This window comes from Panicum virgatum, chromosome 9K (genome assembly GCF_016808335.1).
Source record: "Panicum virgatum strain AP13 chromosome 9K, P.virgatum_v5, whole genome shotgun sequence".
In the NCBI taxonomy this organism is placed as follows: Eukaryota; Viridiplantae; Streptophyta; class Magnoliopsida; order Poales; family Poaceae; genus Panicum; species Panicum virgatum.
Window position 1 is genome coordinate 52,336,950 of NC_053144.1, and position 24,011 is coordinate 52,360,960.

The 24,011-nt window shown below is 44.5% G+C and overlaps 1 protein-coding gene and 2 long non-coding RNA genes across 8 annotated transcripts; 2 read left to right on the plus strand and 1 right to left on the minus strand.

Moving 5' to 3' along the window:
• Positions 1-1,288: 1,288 nt before the first annotated feature.
• On the plus strand, positions 1,289-22,864 carry LOC120652166 (metacaspase-1-like). 4 transcript variants are annotated; one of them, XM_039929908.1, is made up of 4 exons: positions 1,289-1,734; positions 1,938-2,386; positions 2,467-2,676; positions 2,796-3,300. In XM_039929908.1, the coding sequence occupies exons 1-4, from the start codon at positions 1,374-1,376 to the stop codon at positions 2,853-2,855; spliced, it is 1,080 nt and encodes a 359-aa protein (XP_039785842.1). In that variant the 5' UTR covers positions 1,289-1,373; the 3' UTR covers positions 2,856-3,300. The 4 variants fall into 4 exon arrangements, with proteins under 4 accessions (XP_039785842.1, XP_039785843.1, XP_039785840.1 ...); XM_039929909.1 differs by lacking the exons at positions 1,938-2,386; positions 2,467-2,676; positions 2,796-3,300 and adding exons at positions 21,672-22,120; positions 22,216-22,413; positions 22,493-22,864 and having other exon boundaries at positions 1,290-1,734; XM_039929906.1 differs by having other exon boundaries at positions 1,290-1,734; positions 2,763-3,300.
• LOC120652169 lies at positions 4,590-10,621 on the minus strand. 3 transcript variants are annotated; one of them, XR_005666476.1, is made up of 7 exons: positions 10,015-10,621; positions 9,241-9,566; positions 9,086-9,131; positions 8,838-8,979; positions 5,736-5,877; positions 5,330-5,387; positions 4,590-4,876 (listed from the first exon to the last, which is right to left on the minus strand). It is a non-coding gene; the product is annotated as an uncharacterized LOC120652169 (long non-coding RNA). The 3 variants fall into 3 exon arrangements; XR_005666474.1 differs by lacking the exons at positions 8,838-8,979; positions 9,086-9,131 and having other exon boundaries at positions 10,015-10,616; XR_005666475.1 differs by lacking the exons at positions 8,838-8,979; positions 9,086-9,131 and having other exon boundaries at positions 4,590-5,020; positions 10,015-10,616.
• On the plus strand, positions 15,585-16,439 carry LOC120652170. Its single transcript, XR_005666477.1, has 3 exons — positions 15,585-15,640; positions 16,007-16,157; positions 16,241-16,439. It is a non-coding gene; the product is annotated as an uncharacterized LOC120652170 (long non-coding RNA).
• Positions 22,865-24,011: the final 1,147 nt, after the last annotated feature.

Consider the following 24,011-nt stretch of genomic DNA (forward strand, 5'->3'; position numbering starts at 1 on the left):
CATCGTTCGATTCCTTTAGAGGGAGAGAGATGTTAGATGAAATACAACGAAAAAAAATTGAATTTTGGTATTGTAGCACGTTTCGTTGTTATTTGACAATTAATGTCTAATTATAGACTAATTAAGCTTAAAAGATTCATCTCGTACGACACAGTGATACTGTGTAATTAGTTATTTGTTTCAACTATATTTAATGTTCTATGCATGTGTTCAAAGATTTAATGTGACATATACTGTAGGAAATTTTTTATGAACTAAGAGCAACTCCACGAGTCTTCTCAAAAAATCTTCCCCAAAAGTATTCATTGGGGGCTCTACTAAAAATTTATTTCCCCAAAATTATATCATCCCACAGCAGATTCCTAATAAAAAACTTCCCAATATTTCAAAACTCACCACGTCATCACGTGGACCCCTTGTTGGCTCCACTTCGCCACACAGGGTCCATCTGATCACCGGATTTGTGCACTGCGCGAGAAAGGCACTGGTGGATAGGCCGATTGGGGGAAGAGCATGCACACGCAAATATGCGCGGCACCGGAGGATGGATACAGGAGCACGTATTTTTGCGGCAAGTATAGGGGAACTGTTGGAGGTTAATTTTTTTTTGTTTTTCCCTCTAAATTTGGTTTTGGGGTAATTTTAAGGGAGCTTTTAGAGTTGCTCTAAAGATGGTCATAGTTGAGTAAAATGTACGGCTGGCTGGTCCTCAAACTTGGCTCATAGTGTCATCAAGATCCATAAACTTCCAAAATGCATATTTAGATTCACAAACTTACTAATTGTGAACCTAAATGTGCATTTTTGAAGTTTAGTAATCTAGATGACACTACGAGCCAAGTTTAAGGACCGAAAATGCATTTTACTCGTCAGCAAATTATCATTCCTAGGGAACTAATATAAGATCCGCTGCAGTAGCCTACTTAGTATGTAACATTTTAGCAAAATTAGTCTTCTCGTTGTGAAGACGTGCAACTCTCCTGTGTATTTGGATCACATCTGGATGTAATTCGAAGGTTAGAATCAATCGTGCTAGCAAACACAAGGAAGCGTAGCAGCAGCAAAATATTCTTTCCTCGGATTTTTTGTGTTTTTTCATTTAAAAAAGGCGTGATTTTTTTTTTGTGTTTTTGCAGTGTGCAGCAGAAATGTTCTGGCGAAGACAATATATGCCCACATCCACTAAAATGCCTTCTTCCTCCCTGTCAAGGTCACCACTACTAAAATCTCTGGCATTGGTATCTGGTAACAGTATCAGTTCCTTTGCCTATATAAAGGGCCGCGGGGGAGGTGAGAGGTGAGCTCAAGCCAGAGCAAGAAGCAGCAGCCTAGCTAGGGAACGCAAGCTAGCCCCGGCCCCAGCGCTCCCGGCCATGAGTAACTTCGGTGGGCGGCCCCATGGCGGCCATGGGACGGCGACGATCCCGTGCAAGTACTGCCGGGCGCCGCTCAGCGTGATCCCCGGCGAGCGCGCCATCCAGTGCGCGCACTGCAACTGCGTGACGCGCATCCGGCGCGCCGACCGCATCCCGCTGCCGGTCATGGGGCCCCTGACGGCGCCGTTCCAGCGCGCCCGCGGCAAGAAGCGCGCCGTCCTGGTCGGCATCACCTACGCCGGCGGCATGCGCCGCGGCTGCGGCGAGCTCAGGGGCCCCATCAACGACGTCAAGTGCATGAGGAACCTCCTCTGCCAGCGCTTCGGCTTCCCCGCCGAGTGCATCATCATGCTCACTGGTAAGTGATTATTGATTAATAATCGCCCTCCCATCCCATGTGTTTCTCTCTCTCTCTCTCTCTCTCTCTCTCTCTCTCTCTCTCTCTCTCTCTCTCTCTCTCTCTCTCTCTCTCTCTCTCTCTCTCTCTCTCTCTCTCTCTCTCTCGATCTCAAAGAAATCTGACCCATGATCATCTTGATCGTGGTGCGATCATGGCTGCAGATGACCAGAGGGACCCGTTCAGGCTGCCGACCAAGGACAACATCCGGATGGCGATGCAGTGGCTGGTGCAGGGCTGCAGCTACGGCGACTCCCTGGTGTTCCACTTCTCCGGCATCGGCGCGCAGGTGGCCGACGACGACGGCGACGAGGTGGACGGGTACGACGAGGCCCTCTGCCCGATGGACGCCTTCCAGAGGGGCCCCATCCTGGACGACGAGATCAACGAGGCCATCGTGCGCCCGCTCGTGCACGGCGTCCGGCTCCACGCAGTCGTGGACGCCTCCTACAGCGCCACCGTCCTCGACCTCCCCTTCCTCTGCCGCGTCGCCCGGAACGGCTACTGGCAGTGGGAGGACCAGCGCCCCCCCTCGGGCGCCTGGAAGGGCACCAGCGGCGGCCAGGCCGTGCTCTTCAGCGGCTACAGCGACGGCAAGAGCAACTTCGCCGTGGTCGGTGATGCCCAATGTTGTCTTGCTTCCGGTTAACAATTCAACCTCCGATCATCTTCCTAATCCGCTCGGGCACGCAGATGCCGGACGCCTACGGATCCGTCGGGGCCATGACGCACAGCTTCGTCCGGGCGGTGGAGTGCGAGCCGCGCGGGGTCACATACGGCCGCCTGCTCACCTCCATGAGGACCATCATGAAGTGCGGCGGCGGCGGGGGCTACGACGACCTGCAGGGACCCATCGGCGCGCCGATGCAACACCACCAGGTCGCCAACTTCAGCGGCGTGCAGGTGAGTAGTGATGGGCTCCGACGATCTTGTCCGACAATAGCCTCTCGATCGGATCCACGATGCTACCTCTCCGTGCCCTCACGAAGTTTTTCCCTTCTGCCGTTGGTATGATGCTGCAGGAGCCTAACCTGTCGTCTTCGGAGATGTTCGACATCTACCGCAAGCCCTTCGTCCTGTGATGAGCACCATTGGTGGCTGTGCTTCCAGAACGTGACACTTCATAATATGTATCGTCGTAGTCACGGAATAATCGGTCGACACGCGTTTAGCTCTGAAGCTTCGTCTGAAAGAGCGTGACGTGTCCCCTGCAATGATTATCAAGAAAACAACGTAGCTAGCTCATAGGTCGTGGAGGGCTTGGTTGGTCATACGTGCCTCCTCTGCCTTTCTACACCTCTCCCACTGTTGTCTCTTATATATGCTGCTGCATCTCAAACACAAAGGCATCATAAGCTGTGAGACTTATGCAGCTATGTATGCAAACTGAAATCAAACTACATGAAAATGTACTGCTCTATGTTGTGCAGTCATGTAAACAAACTTCTGTTTTCTGATCTGGATATGCATGCAAGAGGTCTCAAGAAGTCAGATTCAGAACTTTTATGGATGCCAAATTTCATGTGATTTGATTCCATTTGTGGTACACTGGTACTTTTGATAATCTTCTTGAGATTGAAAATCGTCACACAACAGCACGACATATAGTAGTCGTAGTAGTACATTTGCATGAATTTGAAGTCAGATTTATGTACTGAATTTGACATTTTCAATCCAAAAACAAAATGTCAGACTCAGATCTTTACTCAATCTCAAGAAGTTTTATGTTTTTCCTGTGTCAAGAAACCACCAGATTCAACCCATGTTCAGAAGTTTGCAGCTTCAGTGCAGCCGCACATCTTGTTGATTTTGGTTTTCGCAGTTCATTCCTTTAACGATTCGCAAGTAATGTTTTTCATGAGGATTCGAGATATACTCAATAATTTAAATCACTACAAAAAAACAGACCGTCCACTGTTTTGTTGCTCCAATGGTAGCTTCTTGTTGCATGCTTTGGGGCTGATCTGGGGCCTGGATCAACTACAGCCATGGCCTAGGCACATACACAGGTCCAGTTTCCCGGTCATGGATCGTGTATTTTAGTGGGCTACTACCATGCCTCCTATGGGCTATCTTGAAGCATGATCGCAGCCGTAGCCCAGGCCCTGTTCTGCTCTTATTTATACTAGTTGGGATGCACGTGTTTAAAAGTAGTATCAATAATTAAAAGGATATCATAAATAAATGTCATATATATCAATGTACATAGCCTCTATTGTAGTCCATGTTATAAGGGATTTCACCGATCATCTCCACTGAAAGAGTAATAAGCAATATATATTCCATACTTGCTCAGAGCAATCAAGTCCAATCAGCAACCAACCATAGGAAAGCAACATTGATTATATATCCTTATTATTTTGGGGCCTTGCTCTTTATAGTAAGGAAAAAGATATATTGACATCTTTGATATTGAACCTTCCACCTTAAATTAGGAATAACCAAACTTAATCTCAGAATATTGCATTCCATTCTAGCTTTTGTTAAGACTTAAGTTGTTAGATTAACTCGATACCCTATGATTTTTCTATGTTCCTCTCCTTCCCTCTCCATCTATCCATCTCTATTTTATTCTACCAGCCAAGCAACGCATAAGAATACACCATAAATAATCTACCTAACACAATCTATTTTTCAACAATTCATCATCAATCTCAAAATTCCATAGTTCTATTTTGATAGTGCACCATGGACCATGGACCATGGTGTTGTGGTCTATGAAATCTAGAATACCAACTAAATTAATAATCCTCCCTAAAAAAACTAAATTACTAATCACCAAGGAGAATATTAAGAAACAGCTCTCATCCAACTCGTTGGTCAGGAATGCAATGGATGTTCAAATATTCTAGAATATACGCAAACCTTAAGTATCAATTATCAATTATTCAACAAACAGTGATGAAGCACTACTACATTTTTCCAAAAGAAAAAGTAACCACAAGAAATTGATATTTCTTTTGTATTTCTCAAACCCCAAGACTACTATGTGATTAGATGCTTTTTTAGGCACTTCAAATCAATTGCTTTTTTAGGCACTTCAAATCAATTCCTGGAATACAATAATCTTCTTCTCATCACCATGGTGGTCAGCACCTCCCCTCTATAACCAGCATCCAATGCAAGTCAGCAACAGCAAATTAGCACTTGCCAAACTCTAGAAGCTTTGGGAAGTATAATAAATGTTGAGTAAATAGGATAGAATAAATGTTGTGTATATAGTTCCTCCTCCCAATATAGTTGTTCGCTGCATCAAAGAAAGTAAATTTTCGTCCATTTCACTTATTGAGGTAGAGATCAAGTAAAACATTTGACGAAATATAATACAATTACTACTGTGCTTTTATTGCCAAGAAATAGAAAATAATAAAGTAGTACACCATAATTGAAGCAGACAATTTACATATCTTACCTCTCTTCGATTTGCATATTATTATATTTGTAAATTGTTATCTCATTCACTGATAAAGGATTTTATTTTTTTAACCAAATGAAATATGCATCTTATCTAAATGGCAAATAAACTATGATTACTGTGTGTGATTCAGTTTCTAACCTTGCTTTCCACTGCGCCCAGCATTGGAGAGTGAGAGACCTCTTAGAGCGGCCATGAACTGCATAAAGCATGTCAAAAGATCAATGTCAAAATATATGCAAATCTCTATGCTGGTCAGTTTGTATGCACATGTTGTAGTCATCTCATCTGATGTCTATTCTCACACTATTTGATCAAGTGAATGTGCTGCTCCATAAGAAACATTTTAACGCGACCATTTTATCAAAAATAAAACATCAAACCCAAATGTAGATGGTGTGATATACAAGGCTAAGATTAAATAAATAATTCAAACATAAGTAAACAAGTAAGGCACGTGTCGAGCAAAACAATAACACTTGCTCAAAGTAAAATTCAGCATTATATTTAAACTAATGGCCAAAGAAACTAATTGCTTCGTACTCACTTCTTTCGCAACGCAACCAAGTAAAATAACAATTGCTCAAAGAAATTCATGATCCGGTAGAACTTGAGTGACGAGCGCTGCCACTATGCTCCTTCTGACACCCCCCCACCCATAACAACACATCGTGTTGCTGGAATCAGCGCTGCCAAAACAATTAAGAAACAACAATTAACATCCTCAAGTGCAAATGGGCGTTTGATGGCCAAGTCCAGTGTTATGGCTGTTGTTGGGATTGAGATCATGAGAGAGGGAGAGGGCAGTGGCTGCTGTCGTGCTACAGTACCCATGGTGCTACAGTACCCGCGTGTTAGAGGAGTCAAGAGCCTATTGGGCCTTAGCCCATTAGGGTTAATTAGTCGCTTGCTTAGGGGTCAAGTAAACCTCTCTATATAAGGAGAGGAGATGTATCAATCTAATAAAGCAAGAGATTAGAAGGAAATCCCTTCTCTCTTGCCGGCCGCGGGGCCGGCCGTGGGCAAAGCCCCGCGGCTGGCGTTTCCAGCGTCCCTGCAGCCCTAGCCACCGCCACGATCCAATCTGTGAACAGTAAACGCCGGCCGCAGACTGTATCAGCTATAACAACCTGGTATCAGCTATGCCAGGCGACGAAGCGAAGGCCCCTCCACCGCCGACCATTGAAGGACTGGCGGCCATGATGACCAAGGTCCTCAGCTGCCTGGACGCCTTGGACGGCATCAAGGCGCGCCTGACGGTGGTGGAGTCGCTGCGCGCACCGACATCCACCGCGCCCTTTTCCTACGGGATGCCGGGGTATGGATCTACTTCGCTGGGGAGCCCTTCCTTCACGGCCGCCGCCACCATGGCCACGACCGCCTTCCCGTCGTTCACCGCCCCCAGCCCCGTGCCAGGTTCCGCTGCAGATGTGCGACTCCCAAAGGCAAGAGCGTCTCCTGCAGCCATTGTTCCATCATTCACCAAGGATCTGTGCGCCGACATAAGGGTTACAATAGTCCAGATACAAGCCGCTCTCCAGGAGATGATACAACTTGAGCGAAAGAGAGAGGCGGTCGTGCACCTACAAGCGGCAACGCGCAAGTTCTTGGCGCGACGGCTCGTCCGCGTGATGCGCAAGGAGCAACAGGACCAAGCGGCTTCATTCATCCAGGCGGCAGTGCGGCTGCAGCACGCCGTCTCCTGGCGCGGAGACGGCTACAGGAGATGCGCCGGAAGATGCACGAGGCAGCCTGGCGGTCGACCTTGGCAAAGGGGAGCGCATCCTCTCCCAGTCAGACGGCCACCAGCAATCACGCTGATGTTCTGTTGTCTTCATACGTGAGCAAGGTGTTGTTTCCGCGATCGGCGAACTCCAACTCTGCGGCAGCGGCGATAGGGGAGGCGGTTTCCTCTTTGCCGCAGGCGGAGATGCACTGCCTAGCGCCACCGCTTTTTGCTACCGGCCGCCGCGAGGACGTCTCCGCTGGTCGCAATCCCGATTAATTCCAAGTGGCCGTACCCGTGCACCCCTCTCGTTCCGATGGTCTCCATGGGATCCAGGCGGCGACATACGTGCAGATCCATCATGCGGAGGATGTCCGTCGTATCTCTAGGACTCAAAAATAAAGAGCCACAGTTTATTTAAAATAAGCCGAGATGTAAAAGGTTGGTTCTTAGGTGTTCGATTTGTGTCTGGTAGAGTCATTGTTAGGTTGCAGCTCGAGGACGAGTTGCATGTCCAGGTGGGGTGTAGTGTTAGAGGAGTCAAGGGCCTATTGGGCCTTAGCCCATTAGGGTTAATTAGTTGCTTGCTTAGGGGTCAGATAAACCTCTCTATATAAGGAGAGGAGATGTATCAATCTAATCAAGCAAGAGATTAGAAGGAAACCTCTTCTCTCTTGCCGGTCGTGGGCGAAGCCCCGCGGTCGGTGTTTCCAGCGCCCCTGCAGCCCTAGCCACCGCCACGATCCAATCTTTGAACAGTACCAGCGGTCAACCGCCATCAAGGCTGCCTCGTGCATCTTCCGGCGCATCTCCTGTAGTCGTCTCCGCGCAAGGAGACGGCATGCTGCAGCCTGCAGCCGCACTACCGCCTGGATGAATGAAGCCGCTTGGTCCTGTTGCTCCTTGCGCATCACGCGGACGAGCCGTCGCGCCAAGAACTTGCGTGTTGCCGCTTGTAGGTGCACGGCCGCCTCTCTCTTTCGCTCAAGTTGTATCATCTTCTGGAGAGCGGCTTGTATCTGGACTATTGTAACCCTTGTGTCGGCGCACAGATCCTTGGTGAATGATGGAACAATCGCTGCAGAAGACGCTCTTGCCTTTGGGAGTCGCACATCTGCAGCGGAACCTGGCACGGGGCTGGGGGCGGTGAACGACAGGAAGGTGGTCGTGGCCATGGTGGCGGCGGCCGTGAAGGAAGGGCTCCCCAACGAAGTAGATCCATACCCCGGCATCCCGTAGGAGAAGGGCGCGGTGGATGTCGGTGCGCGCAGCGACTCCACCGCCGTCAGGCGCGCCTTGATGTCGACCAAGGCGTCTAGGCGGCTGAGGACCTTGGTCATCATGGCCGCCAGTCCTTCAATGGTCGGTGGTGGAGGGGCCTTCGCTTCGTCGCCTGGCATAGCTGATACCAGATTGTTATGGCTGTTGTTAGGATTGAGATCGTGAGAGAGGGAGAGAGCGGTGGCTGCTGGCGCGCTATAGAACCCGCGGGGCTACAGTACCCCCGGGTACTGTTCACAGATTGGATCGTGGCGGTGGCTAGGGCTGTAGGGGCGTTGGAAACGCCGGCCGCGGGGCTTTGCCCACGGCCGGCAAGAGAGAAGGGATTTCCATCTAATCTCTTGCTTTATTAGATTGATACATCTCCTCTTCTTATATAGAGAGGTTTACTTGACCCCTAAGCAAGCGACTAATTAATTCTAATGGGCTAAGGCCCAATAGGCCCTTGACTCCACTAACATCCATCTATGGTGAAATAAGGTCCACTCTGAATAAGCTTAGCTGACCAGCAGCGCGATAACCAAATCGAACTATTATCCACCAAAACAAACTACATATTCACAAAATTCAAATAAACGTTCGCCAAATCGAGCTACAGATGCATCAAAACATGTATTGAATCTCAAAAAATGGATGTAATACCTAATTTAAATTAGTTTGCACAAATAAGAAGGATTCTTTCAATTATCATAGCAGCCCTTAAGCACCAAAACATGTACTGAATCTTTTTTAGATGTGTACACAGCTACATAGAAGTTCATCGGAGCCACAAAAGCACAACTTGCTGCACAATTAGGAATTACAAAAAAAATGAATTATTCAATTATAAAATAGGAAAAAAAACTATGAATATGATGGATGGTAGGGAAAAGGGATTCACTGCACTTCACTTGTTAGTCAGCCTGTGTTGCGGATCGAAATATATTCAAGTCTAGACTGGAAAGTACATAAATAAAACTAATTATTAGTATTTGGTCATCTAACATGATGAGCAGTACAATTGCATCCCTTCTGTAAAATAAATAAAGGAACGGTGGAGTCTTACCACGGAGGCTAGAGTAGCTGAGATTAAAATCTGGATGACCGAGCCTTTGACACAGGCATGGTCAATTAGAAGAAAGCTGGCCACCATATCTACCATGAGGAGGCTGCAGAAGCACCGGGCAACTTGATTAGCAGCACAGCATGCCCTTCTGTTCATTGATTATCAGTCTAGAGCTGTAATTCCTACAATTTTTTGAAATGCCATGTATGCAGTAAATTTAATTCAAAGATTTATGGTGGAGCCATTAATCAGATGCACAGAGTCACGGTGGATGCCCCTTGCAACCAAAAACTCAAATCCTCCACTTCGTCTTGTCTTAGATGTGCCTACAAAGTACATTCAGTTAGTCATGGGCTCAATTGCAATTGGTTCTTTTTAATTGCGTGCAACCAGAGTAAAAAATTCCCAACTAATTTCTACAATATTCAAATGAACATGAAACAGAGATGTACATTACAATTTATTTCATACAAGCATCCATGGAAGCAGAGGTGACAAAGAATTAGTAGTTAGCAATCATTTGAACTCAAACTTGAATTAACTGCAAAACCAATCATTTCAACAATGATCTCCGTATCATAGGACAAGGCACCAAGACACATCAATGTTGCTGTTAGAAGAATCACATACATGTCTAATCAGTAGACAAGTGATTATGTCCTAATTGTTACCCCAGATTTACCAATCTAGCAGCAAATAAATGATTTCCATACGGGACCCAAGCGGGCTTGAGGGAATGAACGGGAGAGAGGGGGCCGAAGCAAGCAAGCATACCTTGCCGGTCATCTCAAAGGAGTTGCCGTGGTGCGGGTCTAGCTGTTGATGGCCTCACCGGCAACAGTGAAGAGATAGGTGGTCCAGCCGCCGGCGAGTTGCTCCCCGCACGCCCTGTTCGTGAAGCCCCACCAAGCCCAGCTTCTTTGCAGGTGATGAAGGCTGCTCCGGCCTTCCGGCAACGCAGAGTTCAGTTCAGGTGGTAGGCGTCGTCGTCAGCTTGTAGGCTTCCGGCCCTTGATCCACATTTTGTCGAACAGATTGTAGGCGTCGTCGTACGCTGAGCAGGACGTTGATGGCAGACACCGGCGGCGTGGCAGGGTGTCATCTGAGCAGGTTGCGGCGGCGGCGGAGGCAGGCACCTACATCGGGGGCGGCGGCGTGGCAGGGTGCCTCCTGGGCAGTGTGGGGCGCGACGTCGGGGGCAGCGGCGGCGCGTCAGGGGCGCGGTGGCGGGGGCGGCGGCATCGTGGGCGCGGCGTCGGGGGCGGCGGCGTCGGGGACGATGCCTCCCCTCGTAGGGCGTCGTCGCAGGGGGCGCGGCGCCGCGGCGTCAGGGGAGCGTTGCCGGGGAGGCGGCACTACAGGGGGGCGGGCGGGGGAAGCGGCGTCGTTTTTTTTTTAGGGGCATCGCGAGGATGAGGCGGGTACAGCGGGCGGGTATGCGTCGCCGTGGTGTAAAAAAACAGCGAATTTTGGCAGAAACAATTTTTTATGTAGTTTTTGTCTTTCACCAAATTCTGTCAAACACCTAGCCCTTCCATATAGGCCTTCAAGTGGGAATTTATTAGAGGGATGGTTGGGTTAATGTTGGTGAGAAAGCAATCCAATTCTTTTATCCTTTATAGTATAGATTATAGTATAGATATAGATTTTGTAATTGAATTGGTAAGAACCATTATTACCTATTTATTAATCCCAAAAAAATAACCATTGCCTATATATAGTATCCAATATTTAATTAGCCTTTCTTATAAATTCCATATATTTATATATGTTCGAAACTTTGGAGTTATTAATGATGTCATGGATATAAGTTATAGGACACAGCTAATTTACGGTCGTAAATTAGCTAGTCGTTCGGCCACACCGTTTTAGGAAAGCAAAAACTGATTTGCTTTCTTTGTATTTTAAGCAATCAGCCTCATGTCGCACTCGCTGCAGGCATACTATTTTCTGCCACCCCACCGCACACCCCAACAAAACGTAATCCAGAAAAATTAACAATTCCACAGAGATGTACATAATTTGTCTAAAAAAATTCAAACACTGCACACTGCACGCATACATATTTGCACCTAAACTGCTCATAAATTCTGGTCAAGCAACATCTCGCAAATCCTTTGGCAGCCTTATCTATACTTTAAGTTATTTTGTCTCATAGTTTTCTGTACAAAAGCAACCTGATTTGGTTTTCTTAACTAACACCCATTACAATTTCAAATATTTGTATTCTCTACACACAACCATATGACCTGCAAATGCAATTATCATAACTAATTCGGATCTTGCAAATAATTAATTCTAATATGCAGACTATGATATGATATTTGTGCATTCACACTACATTACAAGCAATTCACCAATAATGACTACACATTTGCTTCCCTTCATGACCTGCAATGCTTTTAAGAAAAGAATATAATACATAATGAACATGTACAATCACGAGATAGGAATGGTGAACATCTGCTAGTTGATTTAGTATCTAATGATGCAGTTGCAGCTGTGGCGCAAGCACAACAATTTGTGCTGATGCAACTGCTCCTACATGTACACCAACTATCCATATTACAATACTTTATGCTATAGCAGCTGTCTCATGATGATTCATCAGCTTCTGCAGCTGAGCATGCAAAAGCCCCATGTAACCTTTTGCAGAAAAAATACCTGTTGTAACCCATATTACTATCAAAGAACAAAATTTGCCTAATTCCTACCAATATTATTGCCTAGTTCTGAAAATGCCTCTAGTATTTGATGTATTTGTCTACTGAAAAATATTGAAATGCTTCTAGTATTTGATGTATTTGCCTATTGGGAAATAATGAAATACTAAGATATATGAAATGCTAAAAAATTGCTTTACCTAAACATTTAAAAGGCTATCTGAATAGTATTTAAATGCCTACTAAAATATGTGAAAATGCTTCTGATAATGATAATAGATAAGTTTGAGAATCGTAGACATCCAATATGTAGTTGTGCACTTGCTTAGTCAAGCTACCTTGCCAGATTACAGAAACTGCAAGTGAAAAATGAAAACAGTTCTCTACCGTTACCCACAGGTACAAAACGCCATGGCCACCGGTTAGGTAGTTGAGAGCTTCCATTGAGATCACCACGGATGCAGACTTGAGTGTCAAGGAGTAGGCTGAGATGTCTTCTCTGTCTAAAAAAACAGTAAAAATAAGCATCCAAAAACAGATAGATTCAGAGCACGGAAACAACAACTCTTGTGCACACGATTTCTCATATTCCAGTGCATATATCAGATAAGGAAACTAGACATGTGACATTGCTTTTTGGAATGATTCGGATGATGATCAAAATCAGGTAGCTTGCATGCAACAGATAAGATATGGAACACATATGCTTAGATGAATATGCTCAATGGCATTGCCTAATAAAGTATAATATTTTGCCAAATTATAACTATGTTATTGCTTAGATGAATACGCTCAATAACTAAGATTATCACATGCTGAAATTATTTGTTGTAAAAATATTAAACCTAAACACTGTTAAAAGTTTTACTAGATTAGCTTGAACTTGAATTACTTTGCTAACTCTTGTTTTATCTTGCAGTATCACTGCTAGGACTACTAGCTGCTATAGTGCTATTGACTGAAATGATGTCATGAAAAAGAGTATATCATATCTAGAACTTCTTGCAGTATAAGTAGGAGCTGTTTTTCTTGGAAAAAAAAATCAAACGAATCGACAATAATGGAAACTGACAAGACGGGCAGAGAGAATTACATGTTAGATTATAACTTCTGCATCTAGATCTTCTAAGACGGTTGCAAACTATCCACCTATCCAAAAGGACTGAGCACATAAAGTACAAAATTAAAGTAGTAACGAATGTATTGCGGTTGCAGGTTTGCTGAAAATCAAAAGTTTCCAGGAATTCACAAGAACGTACCAAACAGCATAAATGCAGCAAGTCCCTTGAAACAAGAGCAGGGGAGAAAAGACGGATGAATGATAACACATACAGGGGAGCTGAGTCTAGCGCCAGCATGCCAGCCAATGACTGATCAATTGATCCCACATGTCACTGTGATATGGATGTCAAAAAAGGCTACCGAATTGGAACACAAATTCTAAGGCACTGTTTAGTTTCCAATTTGCATAGTACATGTCATATCGAATCTTCATGAAACATTAAATACAACTAAAAAATATAATTAATTACACCGTCTAATTAATTAGCACGAGATGAATCTTTTAAGTATAATTAGATCATGATTGGACATTATTTATCAAGTAACAACAAAATGTGCTACAGTACCAAAATCCAAAAAATTTCACCAACTAAAACACACCCTAAGATTTCAGAGTGCCGTGTAGCCGTGTGTCCGTGCACTGCATGTGACACCCAGAGATTCCTCTACATGGCAGGTGCACATGGCAACCCGCGACACAAGCTCTAGGTGGCTCTACAGTGTTATCCACAAGACGTGCAAAGGTTCATATATATTTCAATTTTCCACTCAAACACAACCCTAGTGCCCTTTAGCATAATTTATTTCTTTCTTATATTTGTACAATTTTTTTAGTGTCCATACAGATGCAATAGTAGGATCCCTTTTCACATTCTCAAGAAATATATTTTAAAATTTTGATGAAGAATCAAGTCGCGCAGTGTTTAACAGAATCTGGCAGCCATTTCAAGGGAGGAAAAGGGAAAGGAGAAAGAATCATGTACCCATTTCAACTTGTCATCTGGAGTATATATATGCAGAAAGCATCACAGCGCTATTACATGATTCCCCTAAGATCTCCACCGTTCACATCAGTCTATTTCATAAGAAGAAACTTTAGAACTTCTAATGTTCAGTTTGATAGTTAGTTGACATTCTTTCACTAGATACATTTTGAGTGAAAGCTAACAATTCTATCGCTTTCGATGCTCGTGTTGTATTACCTGTCAACTAGATACAAGTAAATCGATCTCAAAGCAAATCTGGTTTGACACAAATTTGGATAAGCAGAACAAATTTCACTCATGTAAAAAAACAGATAGTTAAAGCAAAACAATAAGTGATCCTTTTTAATGAAATCAGATACCTCCTGCCCTCTAGATGCCTAAAAACAACAAATCAGTTTGGAGACTGGCAACTAAGGATGGATATGGATGATTGAACATCCGAATGATCCGGATTCGTTTCTGCCAAAAACGCTAACATGGATATCCGGATTCGTATCTGCCAAAAACGCTAACATGGATGTATCCGAATCCAATTTTCAACTTTTTTTTGTCTACGATTCCATATTTGTATCCGAAATAAATGTGGAATGTCCAACCATATCAGTAATCGCAATGAAGAAATGACTAGTGAGGTCATCTTAAACTTATCTATATAGCTAATTACTTAATGATGTACACCATTTAAATTATTTTAAAGCTAGATGAATAATAATATTAATCACAATATTATTAATGATATAGAAATAAATATTGATTATTTTAATTTATTAAATAAAAATATATTATATGTGTCAAATTATTTATTAAGTATTTAAATATTAATTTAGATTTAAAATATGTTTGATATATTTAATTATAAAAGCCATACATACATAAGTATGTTAATTTTATTAGCTATCTTCTAATCATTTACTTTCTACTTGCTTGTATAAAGATTCTGGTCTACTGCAAAATCATTGACAAAATAAATTGATATTCACGATGGCGCTATGTTTCGAATTGACAAGATATCTGGATTTGAATCCGAATCCAAACTATCTGTTTCTGATAAGATTCATATCTATATTTGTATTTGAATTAAAATGTGGTAAAAGATGACATCCAGATCCGATTTCATCCATATCCGATATGAGCCCATCGTTACTAGCAGCAAGCATTGCCGCTTTCAGCCGTCACAGAGATAGGGATTCAGTTTTTAGAGTTTGGGGGTGTGTGCCAGCGGAGGATGAGGTGTGTGGCGGATGGGCCCAAAATGCAGAGCACCACCGGTCATGGGTAAAGGCGATTTTTTTATTTTTTTATTTTTCAATTTCGTTTTTTTACAAAAATATATTTTTATTTTCGAAATTTACAGGAATATACCCCGGCCGCCCCGCTGTCGGGCGGCCGGCAGCTGGCCGCCCCGCTGCCGGGCGGCAGGGGCTTTTCTGCAAAAAGTTTCGCGGAAAATTTGCGCCCGGACCCCTGGCGGACCGGTCGCCCGGCAGTGGGGCGGCCGGCCCCCAGGCCGCCCGGCTGCGGGGCGACCGCCTCCCCCTCCACTATATAAGGGTTTGGCTGCCACCCCACCTCTCATTTGCCTCACTAAAAATCCAGAAAAAAAGAAAAGAGAGGAGGGAGGGAGAGGAATGGTGAGGGAGAGAGGAGAAGCGGCGAAGCCCTGCCAGATTTTCAAGCTGGCGACTGCAGGTAATCAAAATTTTCTACACTTTAGAAATAGACTATAGTGGTTAAGGTAAAAATATAGTTTTCAAGTTTATGTGTAGTTACTTGTAGTGATTAGCGTTGATACAGTACATTAGCAATCTGATTAATTAATGTTAGTAGTGATTAGTATTAGATTAAGGATTTAGGTACGGTTATGTATGGATATGTATTTGAACCAGATGGTAGCATGTAACAATATAATTTTATTATGTATGTATGTGTAGTTGAACTAGCTGGTAGCATGTAACAATATAATTTTATTATGTATGGACATATAGTATTGTACGATGATACTATTTAATTTAGATGTGTGTGATTGTATTGCATTGTTTTGATCTTACGTGGTAGGTATGGCCGGGGTTACTCCTGCGTTGCTGGACCCAACAATAGACTCGGGTCACCGGTCCTTCCTTGCTGTGGTTCAGCACCAACAACTCAACGTGCTGCGTCCACGTCCACCTGCAGAGTTGGTTCCTGTAGACCCACGATGGGTGCCCAGGTGATATGTCATCTATTTTCTGTTTTTATCCGTTATACATTTCGTTATATAATGTACTAATGTTTGTGCACTGTATGATGCAGGCTGAGCGAGGCAGGTCTTCTCACTGTGGCTCGTCTTGCTGAGAGTGCCTTGGTGAAGCTAGACATGTCTCTACTTTCAGCTCTCGTTGACAGATGGAGACCTGAGACACACACGTTCCACCTCCCTTGTGGGGAGATGGCACCGACTCTGCAGGACGTTGCGATGCTGCTTGGTCTTCCTATCACCGGAGACGCTGTCGGGCCCACGTGGTACCTTCTACGTGGCTGGAGGATCTTGAGCAACATTTTGCAGGTGTTACCACCACGATTGATCCTGAAGATTTCAATGAGCACCCATAGTCGAAAGGCCCTTCCAAATCATGGCTCCTACAGTTTTAGGTACAAGTTCCTACAAAACGATGTGTTGATGCATTTTATGGCTTTGAAATACCTTATGTGTTTCTTATTCTCAATGTTCGTACTTCATTGCAGCCGGATCTGTTGGCAGCCGATGCTGATGAGTACAGCGTGGCTAGATCACTCGAGGCATACCTGCTGTGGTTGTTTGGGTACATCATGTTCAACAACTCACACGGCCACTGTGTGGATAGGGTGCTTGTGCCCTACGCACAGGAGATCGCCGATGCAGATGAGGATGCCATACCCTTATATAGTTGGGGATCAGCGGTTCTTGTATGCACATATCGTGGACTCTGCAAGGCATCACGGCAGAATGATAGGAATGCTATCCTAACGGGGTGCCCAATTCTGCTACAGCTTTGGTCTTACGAGAGGATTGCTATCGGTCGTCCCATGATTGACCAGTTACCATACAAGCCGGATATGTACGGTGACACGGAGGACGACAGGCCCACCATGGGGACTCTCTGGTACTCTCGACAGGTATGGACCCGATAAAAGTTTGTATTCTATGCATACTATGATCATACATTGTTCCCTCAATACCTTCCTTATGGACACATAATTTTTATTTTTACTGAAAACATGGGCACATGTACAGACCCGACGGTCTTATCTTGAGTTTGTTGCGAAATTTAATCAATTGACCCCAGAAGATATTGTGTGGGAGCCATACAGTCCTTCGGCTATAGCTACACGTGCACCGCTTGGGATATATTCGGTGTGCACACAGGACCAGGGCCTATGGATGACTACTGCAGCTTTGGTGTACGACGTTGCAGTTGAGGCCCACTGCCCAGACAGAGTCATGAGGCAGTTTGGTCAACGCCAGTCTTTCCCATGTACTAATAACGTGTAACTAATTTCTATTTAACGTGCAGTTTATCAAGGGTTGGACATCCTTTCTCGACAATGTGGGTCACTAAATTACAACCATGGGTGGCTGCGTGGGATGATGCAGACAAGCAGTTAGCTGAGGATACCGGTCCACACACTGAGGCTTCGTTTCAGGCGTACCTGACCTGGTATGAACCAAAGACTCATTGCCGTTTGACGTATGCTGACATGCATCCACAGCCGCATGTTGCGACTTCGCAGGATGGCTATGCACGACACAGGGATGAGGCACTAGCTGGGGCAGTGAGTAAATGTTGACGGCACTTTCGATCTTTTAAGATTTGTGTACTAAGTTTTCTTGGTTGCAGTTCGAAATGTGTAGGTTGCTTGAATTAGATTGCTCACTGAATGTAATGAGGATTCATGGCGGGTCTACGATGAGCATGCCGGCGCAACTCGAGGCCTGGACCACTCAACGTGATAGAGCCCGAGGCATCCTTCAGGCCTTTGGTACGCGGACGGAGTACGAGGATTCCTACGGATCGTCGCAAGCGTCGACGTCAGTTCCTTGTGGTCCCGCATGGCAGCAGCCTCCTCCATACCACCGACAGAACGAAGGTATGGTGTGATATCTACCGATCCGTATGTTTGTAGGCAGTATTTAAATACGACTCCACACAAGATACGGGTACCCCGGTTCTCAACCCTATGGAGGGCTAGGTGCCTCGCAAGGGGCTCCATTTCAAGGAACCCAGTTTACCTCTATGACACCAGCTGCAGGGACTTTAGGTAAATATGTGGTGCATAATTTTATTTGCTTATATTTTATGGTCGAAGGCTCATACGTTATTATTTACATTCAGGATCACAACAGTTCACCGGAGCAGGGCCTTCTTCGTATCACCCTATGCCGCCACCAGGAGAATATGAAGGAGCTTCTTCCTATCCACCACCTCCAACACAGGGTACGCACAATAATTTGTACGGAATTGCATTCACCTATTGAACGTTGCTTAAAAAAATTTTTGGTGATCTGTAGGGTGGTCTCAAGACAACGACAAGGCCAACTTCGACGACTTTACACGATTGTTTGCTACGTCTGCCCAGGATGATAATCCCAGCTTGCATACACCTGTGGCTCTGTTACGCCGTCCTGTCAGAGACGTGAGGCCACCGGACCGTCATAGCTACCCTACAAATCACGTACACGCACAACGTAAGAGAGGTCGGCATGGCAGGGGTGGTTAGTTGTTGCCACTTGTTTCTCTATTGTCATTATGGACCTGTCGTCTTGGTTTTCATATTCCGTACTCAAACTTCGTCTATGCTACCTTGCAATGCAAGCACACTTTTACAGTACTAATGAACTGTTAGACCATGATATAGTGTATAAATAGTGTTACGACGAACCGAGTATTTTTTCTGGAATTTTTGAACCAAATGAGGGGGGCAGCCCAAATGAGGGGGCAGCCCTTTTAGAAGGGAATGGGAGGTGGTCGCCCCGCAGCCGGGCGGCCAGATCCAGCCGCCCCGCTGCCGAACGGCCTGGGGCCGGCCGCCCCGCTGCCGGGCGACCGGTCCTCCAGGGGCCCGGGCACAAATTTTCCGCAAAACTTTTTGCAGAAAAACCCTTGCCGCCCGGCAACGGGGCGGCCGGGGTATATTCCTATAAATTTCGAAAACAAAAATATATTTTTGTAAAAAACAAAATATAAAAATATAAAAATCGCATGGGTAAAGGATGAAGACGGGTGGGAAGAACCACAATAAATTCTAATATGTTGTTGTACATATTATAAGATGATAATTTCTTATTATACCTATTATTTCTGTTCCGAAATAAATTCTGCATAACTGAACAAGACTAAATTGCAATCAAACGGTGATACCGTCACCCAAACAATAAACCAATAAATTTTGAAGCATATGTATAGCTTTTCCCTAATTAACGAAACTAGCCTATCAACTCGTGCAATGCACAAGTTATTTATAGTTATATATCTCTAGTTAACACTCCCTCTATTTTAAATTATAGTTTGTTTTATCTTTTTCTAAAAGAAATTTCATTTAATTTTGATAAAGTTTGTGAAAAATATGGACCGAGACATATTTTAGTCTATTTAGTGAACCTTTTTTTTATATTTTAGCTATTTATGCATTTTTTTATAAATTTGATCAAACATAAAAAGCTTAACTTGGAACAAAACTAAAATAACTTATAGTTTAGAACGGATTGATTAGGCAAGTAGAGTTTTTATTTATACACCATAATACATATAATTTGAATATATTTAACTCTTTTGTGAGTAAATATAATTTCACTTGTATACATCACAATCATGACTAATGCCTTGGTAAGTCCATCTCTATTTTCGTGTCAGTCATCTAACTCAACACCACGGTATGCTCACAAAAGCGTTGAATTTTGTTTTTGGAAAGGACGGCAGCTCTATTTATACATAGACAGATGTACACATATATCTGATTAGTCCTTTTGGGATGATAAACTGTCTGATTTAAATAAGGAGAATAGATTAAGAAGGATAGTTAGGGTAGATGTGACCTGTACTATTTTATAGACTTAAGTTTTTCTGTACTATTTTATAGACTTAAAATTTGAAAGATCTAAATTAATTTGGATCTAATTCTTCTTTAATGACAGATGTGAGATTAATCTATAGATATAGGAACTAAATTAAGCTATAGATATTGGAACTAAATTAGGTTGGCATATGTTGATAATTAAGACATAGATACAAGGGTTTATTTTAGGCTAATCTTCATAATGGCATAGGTGGGTAACTTTTAGAAACAAAGTAAATCCAATGCTATTATTAATTTATTATCGGTGATGATTACATATATTGATTGGCGGTCAGATATTTTGTTTTTTTAAGAATTTCAAAAAAAAAATCTCTTCTTTTCCATGGCGTCCACCTAGTAGAATCATAGGTGGCTTGGCAATCATGGTTAGCCCATCTCAAATTGAAACTTTGGTCATCTATTCACATAGTACTAGTATAAGGGGTTGTTTGGTTCCAGGGGCTAAACTTTAGTCTATATTACATCAAAAAGAATCTTAGTATTTAGAAGTATTAAATAAAAGTTAATTATAAAATTAACTACAGAACCCTAGGGTTAAACAGCGAGATGAATCTAATGAGGTATATTAATTCATGATTAGCGGATAGTTACTGTAGCATCACATTAGCAAATTATGTATTAACTAGGCTCATTAGATTCATCTCGCGAATTAGCACTCAGCTATCAAAAAAATTATAATAGATTTTATTTAATACTTTAAAATAGTAAGATTCCTTTTAATGTGACAGAATTTAAAAAAAAAGTCTATGAAAACAAACAGGGCCTAAGATACAAGCATCATGCCACATTCCGGGAAAAAACAATAAATGATCCAACCAAGACAATATATGCCCACTTCCACTCAAATCATTGCCCCACTTTAAAGATCAATTCATGCAAATCTTTTTGACCCCACTTCTCAATTATATATGAGCCACCATGTGTGCATATGTGGAGAATAAAAACGCAGAAGCAATAACCAAGAACAATTATATATATATGAGCCACCTTCTCTAGAAAAGGAGGATAATTTTTTGGCACCAGCATCTGGTAATAGTGGTTTGGTTTGCTATATAAAGGGGAGAATCGCAGGAGTGTGAGGGCAAGCTAGCAAAGAAGCAACGCGTACGTAGTGAGCACAGCCAGCAAGCTAGCTTCCAGCCGCGGCCTCCCGGCTTCGCCATGAACTGCGGTGGAAGGTCCCCGGCGACGATCCGCTGCAAGTACTGCAGCGCGTGCCTCACCGTGGCCCCCGGCGAGCGCGCCATCCAGTGCGCGCAATGCTGCGGCGTGACGCGCATCCGGCGCTCCATGCGGCTCCCGCTGCCGGCGGCGCCGCCGGCGGCCGCCTTCCCGTGCACCCGCGGCAAGAAGCGCGCCGTCCTGGTCGGCATCACCTACGCCGGCACGCGCCGCGGCTGCGGCGAGCTGAGGGGCCCCATCAACGACGTCAAGTGCATGAGGCAGCTCCTCTGCCAGCGCTTCTGCTTCCCCAGCGACTGCATCATCATGCTCACCGGCAAGTGCATAGCTAGCGATCCATGTTTTTTTCTCTCAAGAATTATTTAATATAATGATGGAGATGGAGCTCCGATCCATGATCTATGTGCTCTGACGATCGACGACCGGGCCGCCGGGTGCACGCACGCAGATGACCAGAAGGACCCGTTCAGGCTGCCGACCAAGGACAACATCCGGATGGCGATGCAGTGGCTGGTGCAGGGCTGCAGCTACGGCGACTCCCTGGTGTTCCACTTCTCCGGCCTGGGGGCGCAGGTCCCCGACGAGGACGGCGACGAGGCGGACGGCTACGACGAGGCCATCTGCCCGATGGACTCGTTCCAGAAGGGCCCCATCCTGGACGACGAGATCAACGAGGCCATGGTGCGCCCGCTCGTGCACGGCGCCAAGCTCCACGCCGTCGTCGACGCCTGCCACAGCGCCACCGTCCTCGACCTCCCCTTCCTGTGCCACATGTCCCGGAGCGGGAACTGGCAGTGGGAGGACCACCGCCCCCCGTCGGGCGCCTGCAAGGGAACCAGCGGCGGCCAGGCGGTGCTCATCAGCGGCTACAGCGACGGCAAGAGCAAGTTCAGCGTGGTCAGTCAGTGATCATTAGTACCAACACACTCTCATCTCATCATCTGAAATCTTAATTTTACTCGATCGAGCCCAATCGGTGGCCATCCTTACAGAACCCGGAGGCCTGCGCTTCTGTGGGGGCCATGACGCACAGCTTCATCAAGGCGGTGGAGTGCGAGCCGCGCGGGGTCACCTACGGCCGCCTGCTCACCACCATGAAGGCCATCATGACCAACGGCGGCGGGAGCTGCGACCTGCAGGGCCCCATCGGCGCCCCAGTCCGCAAGGTCGCCAACTTCAGCGGCGTGCAGGTGAGGGCTCCGGCCACCGCGTGCAGCTTCCCTGTCCTTCTTGTTGTTCCTGACAAATCGTGCGTGACTCGTGTTGCAGGAGACAAACCTGTCCTCTTCGGAGATGTTCGACATCTACCGCAAGCCCTTCGCGCTGTGAGCTCCCATGGCGGACTTGCCCATACAGATTACTGCCATCGGGACTACTAAATCGACTTATCTAAATAATCAACCGACGAGTTTAAGCAGCATGATGCTTACAGGTTGCTAATATGTGTGTGTTTGTGTGATGTGTCACCACCCCTGATCGGGGCTCATGTACAGCTTGTGGAGGGGATCTGGACATCTGGTTACTTGGTCATCTTCATCCACTCCTCCCAAGCCTGATGTACCTCTTGCCCAATGCCCACTATAATAAGGCATGTTTGTTTCTCTCAAGTCTCAAATAAATTTAACTAGGTGTTTAATTTTATATGATGTTTCATCTCAACATTCAGAGGGAGAAAACGAGCAGAATTCGTGGCGTTTATGAGATCGAACGGCATGAAAACAGACGTTTTATCGGTCCAACTGAAGCCGTCGCCCCCCCTGTTTGTGTTTGGCATTAGCTTGTCAGAGAAACTAGTTGAATACCCGCGCGTTGCTGTGGGATTTGTGGATAAAAATGTTGAAGTTGAGTGTATTGAAAAGATGGAGATATGAAGTTGTAGTCAATTTTAACATTGGAGATATATGGCATGGTTGTATATAAGATATGATTAAATACTAAAATTGAAGTACATATAAAAAATTCAAGTTGATGAAACTGATAAAAAGAGGAATCATAATTGGTATGGTAAGATCGCTTTAATTTTATTCTAGGAGAAAATGGAAAAAATCTGCATCATTTTGTGAAGTGATTCGACTTTGTATCGACTCTTTGGCTAAGTGAAATTTATGCAAATATTTTTTAAAATGAAATGTGAGGAATGGAGTTGTGTGTGAAATGTTGATAATTGGAAATATAGTTGTACAAATATAGTTGTATCAAATAGTAAAATATTAAGCAGGAACCAAACATAGTGTCAATATCAGAACATAATGAATTAATGTGTAACATTGAAGAGAAGAGACCTGGAACAATCCTTCACGGTGCTCTTCCTGCATGCCACAGTGACGCAAGACAAAATTTAAGAGTAGCAAAATAGCGAGGGAAGGCAAGGAGCTACCAGAACCGAATGGAATAATGGAGTCGAGAGTGTGTGTAACGCTACGATGGCTTCGACTAAGCAAAATATATAGAGCGTTGGGTTCTACAGATCATGAGAAGTGGAAGGGGTGGTGGTGATAGTGTATTGTTAGATAGAGAGACTTAAGGAAATGACAGCTTGGATGATCAAGTTACAAACATGAGAGAAATGAAGAGACATAGTAAGGTGGATGAAGGAGTGCTTCTTCCATTGTTGGTGGCTCAATGGGGATTGAGAGAAATATAAATTAACATTTTCTAGTGGGATGCATCAATCTTAGAAGACAGAAATACCATAGGAGACTAATTATTTTTCTTTTTGTTAACGTTTCCTAGTGGGATGTATCAATTTTAGAAGACAGAAATACCATAGGAGACTAATTGTTTTTTT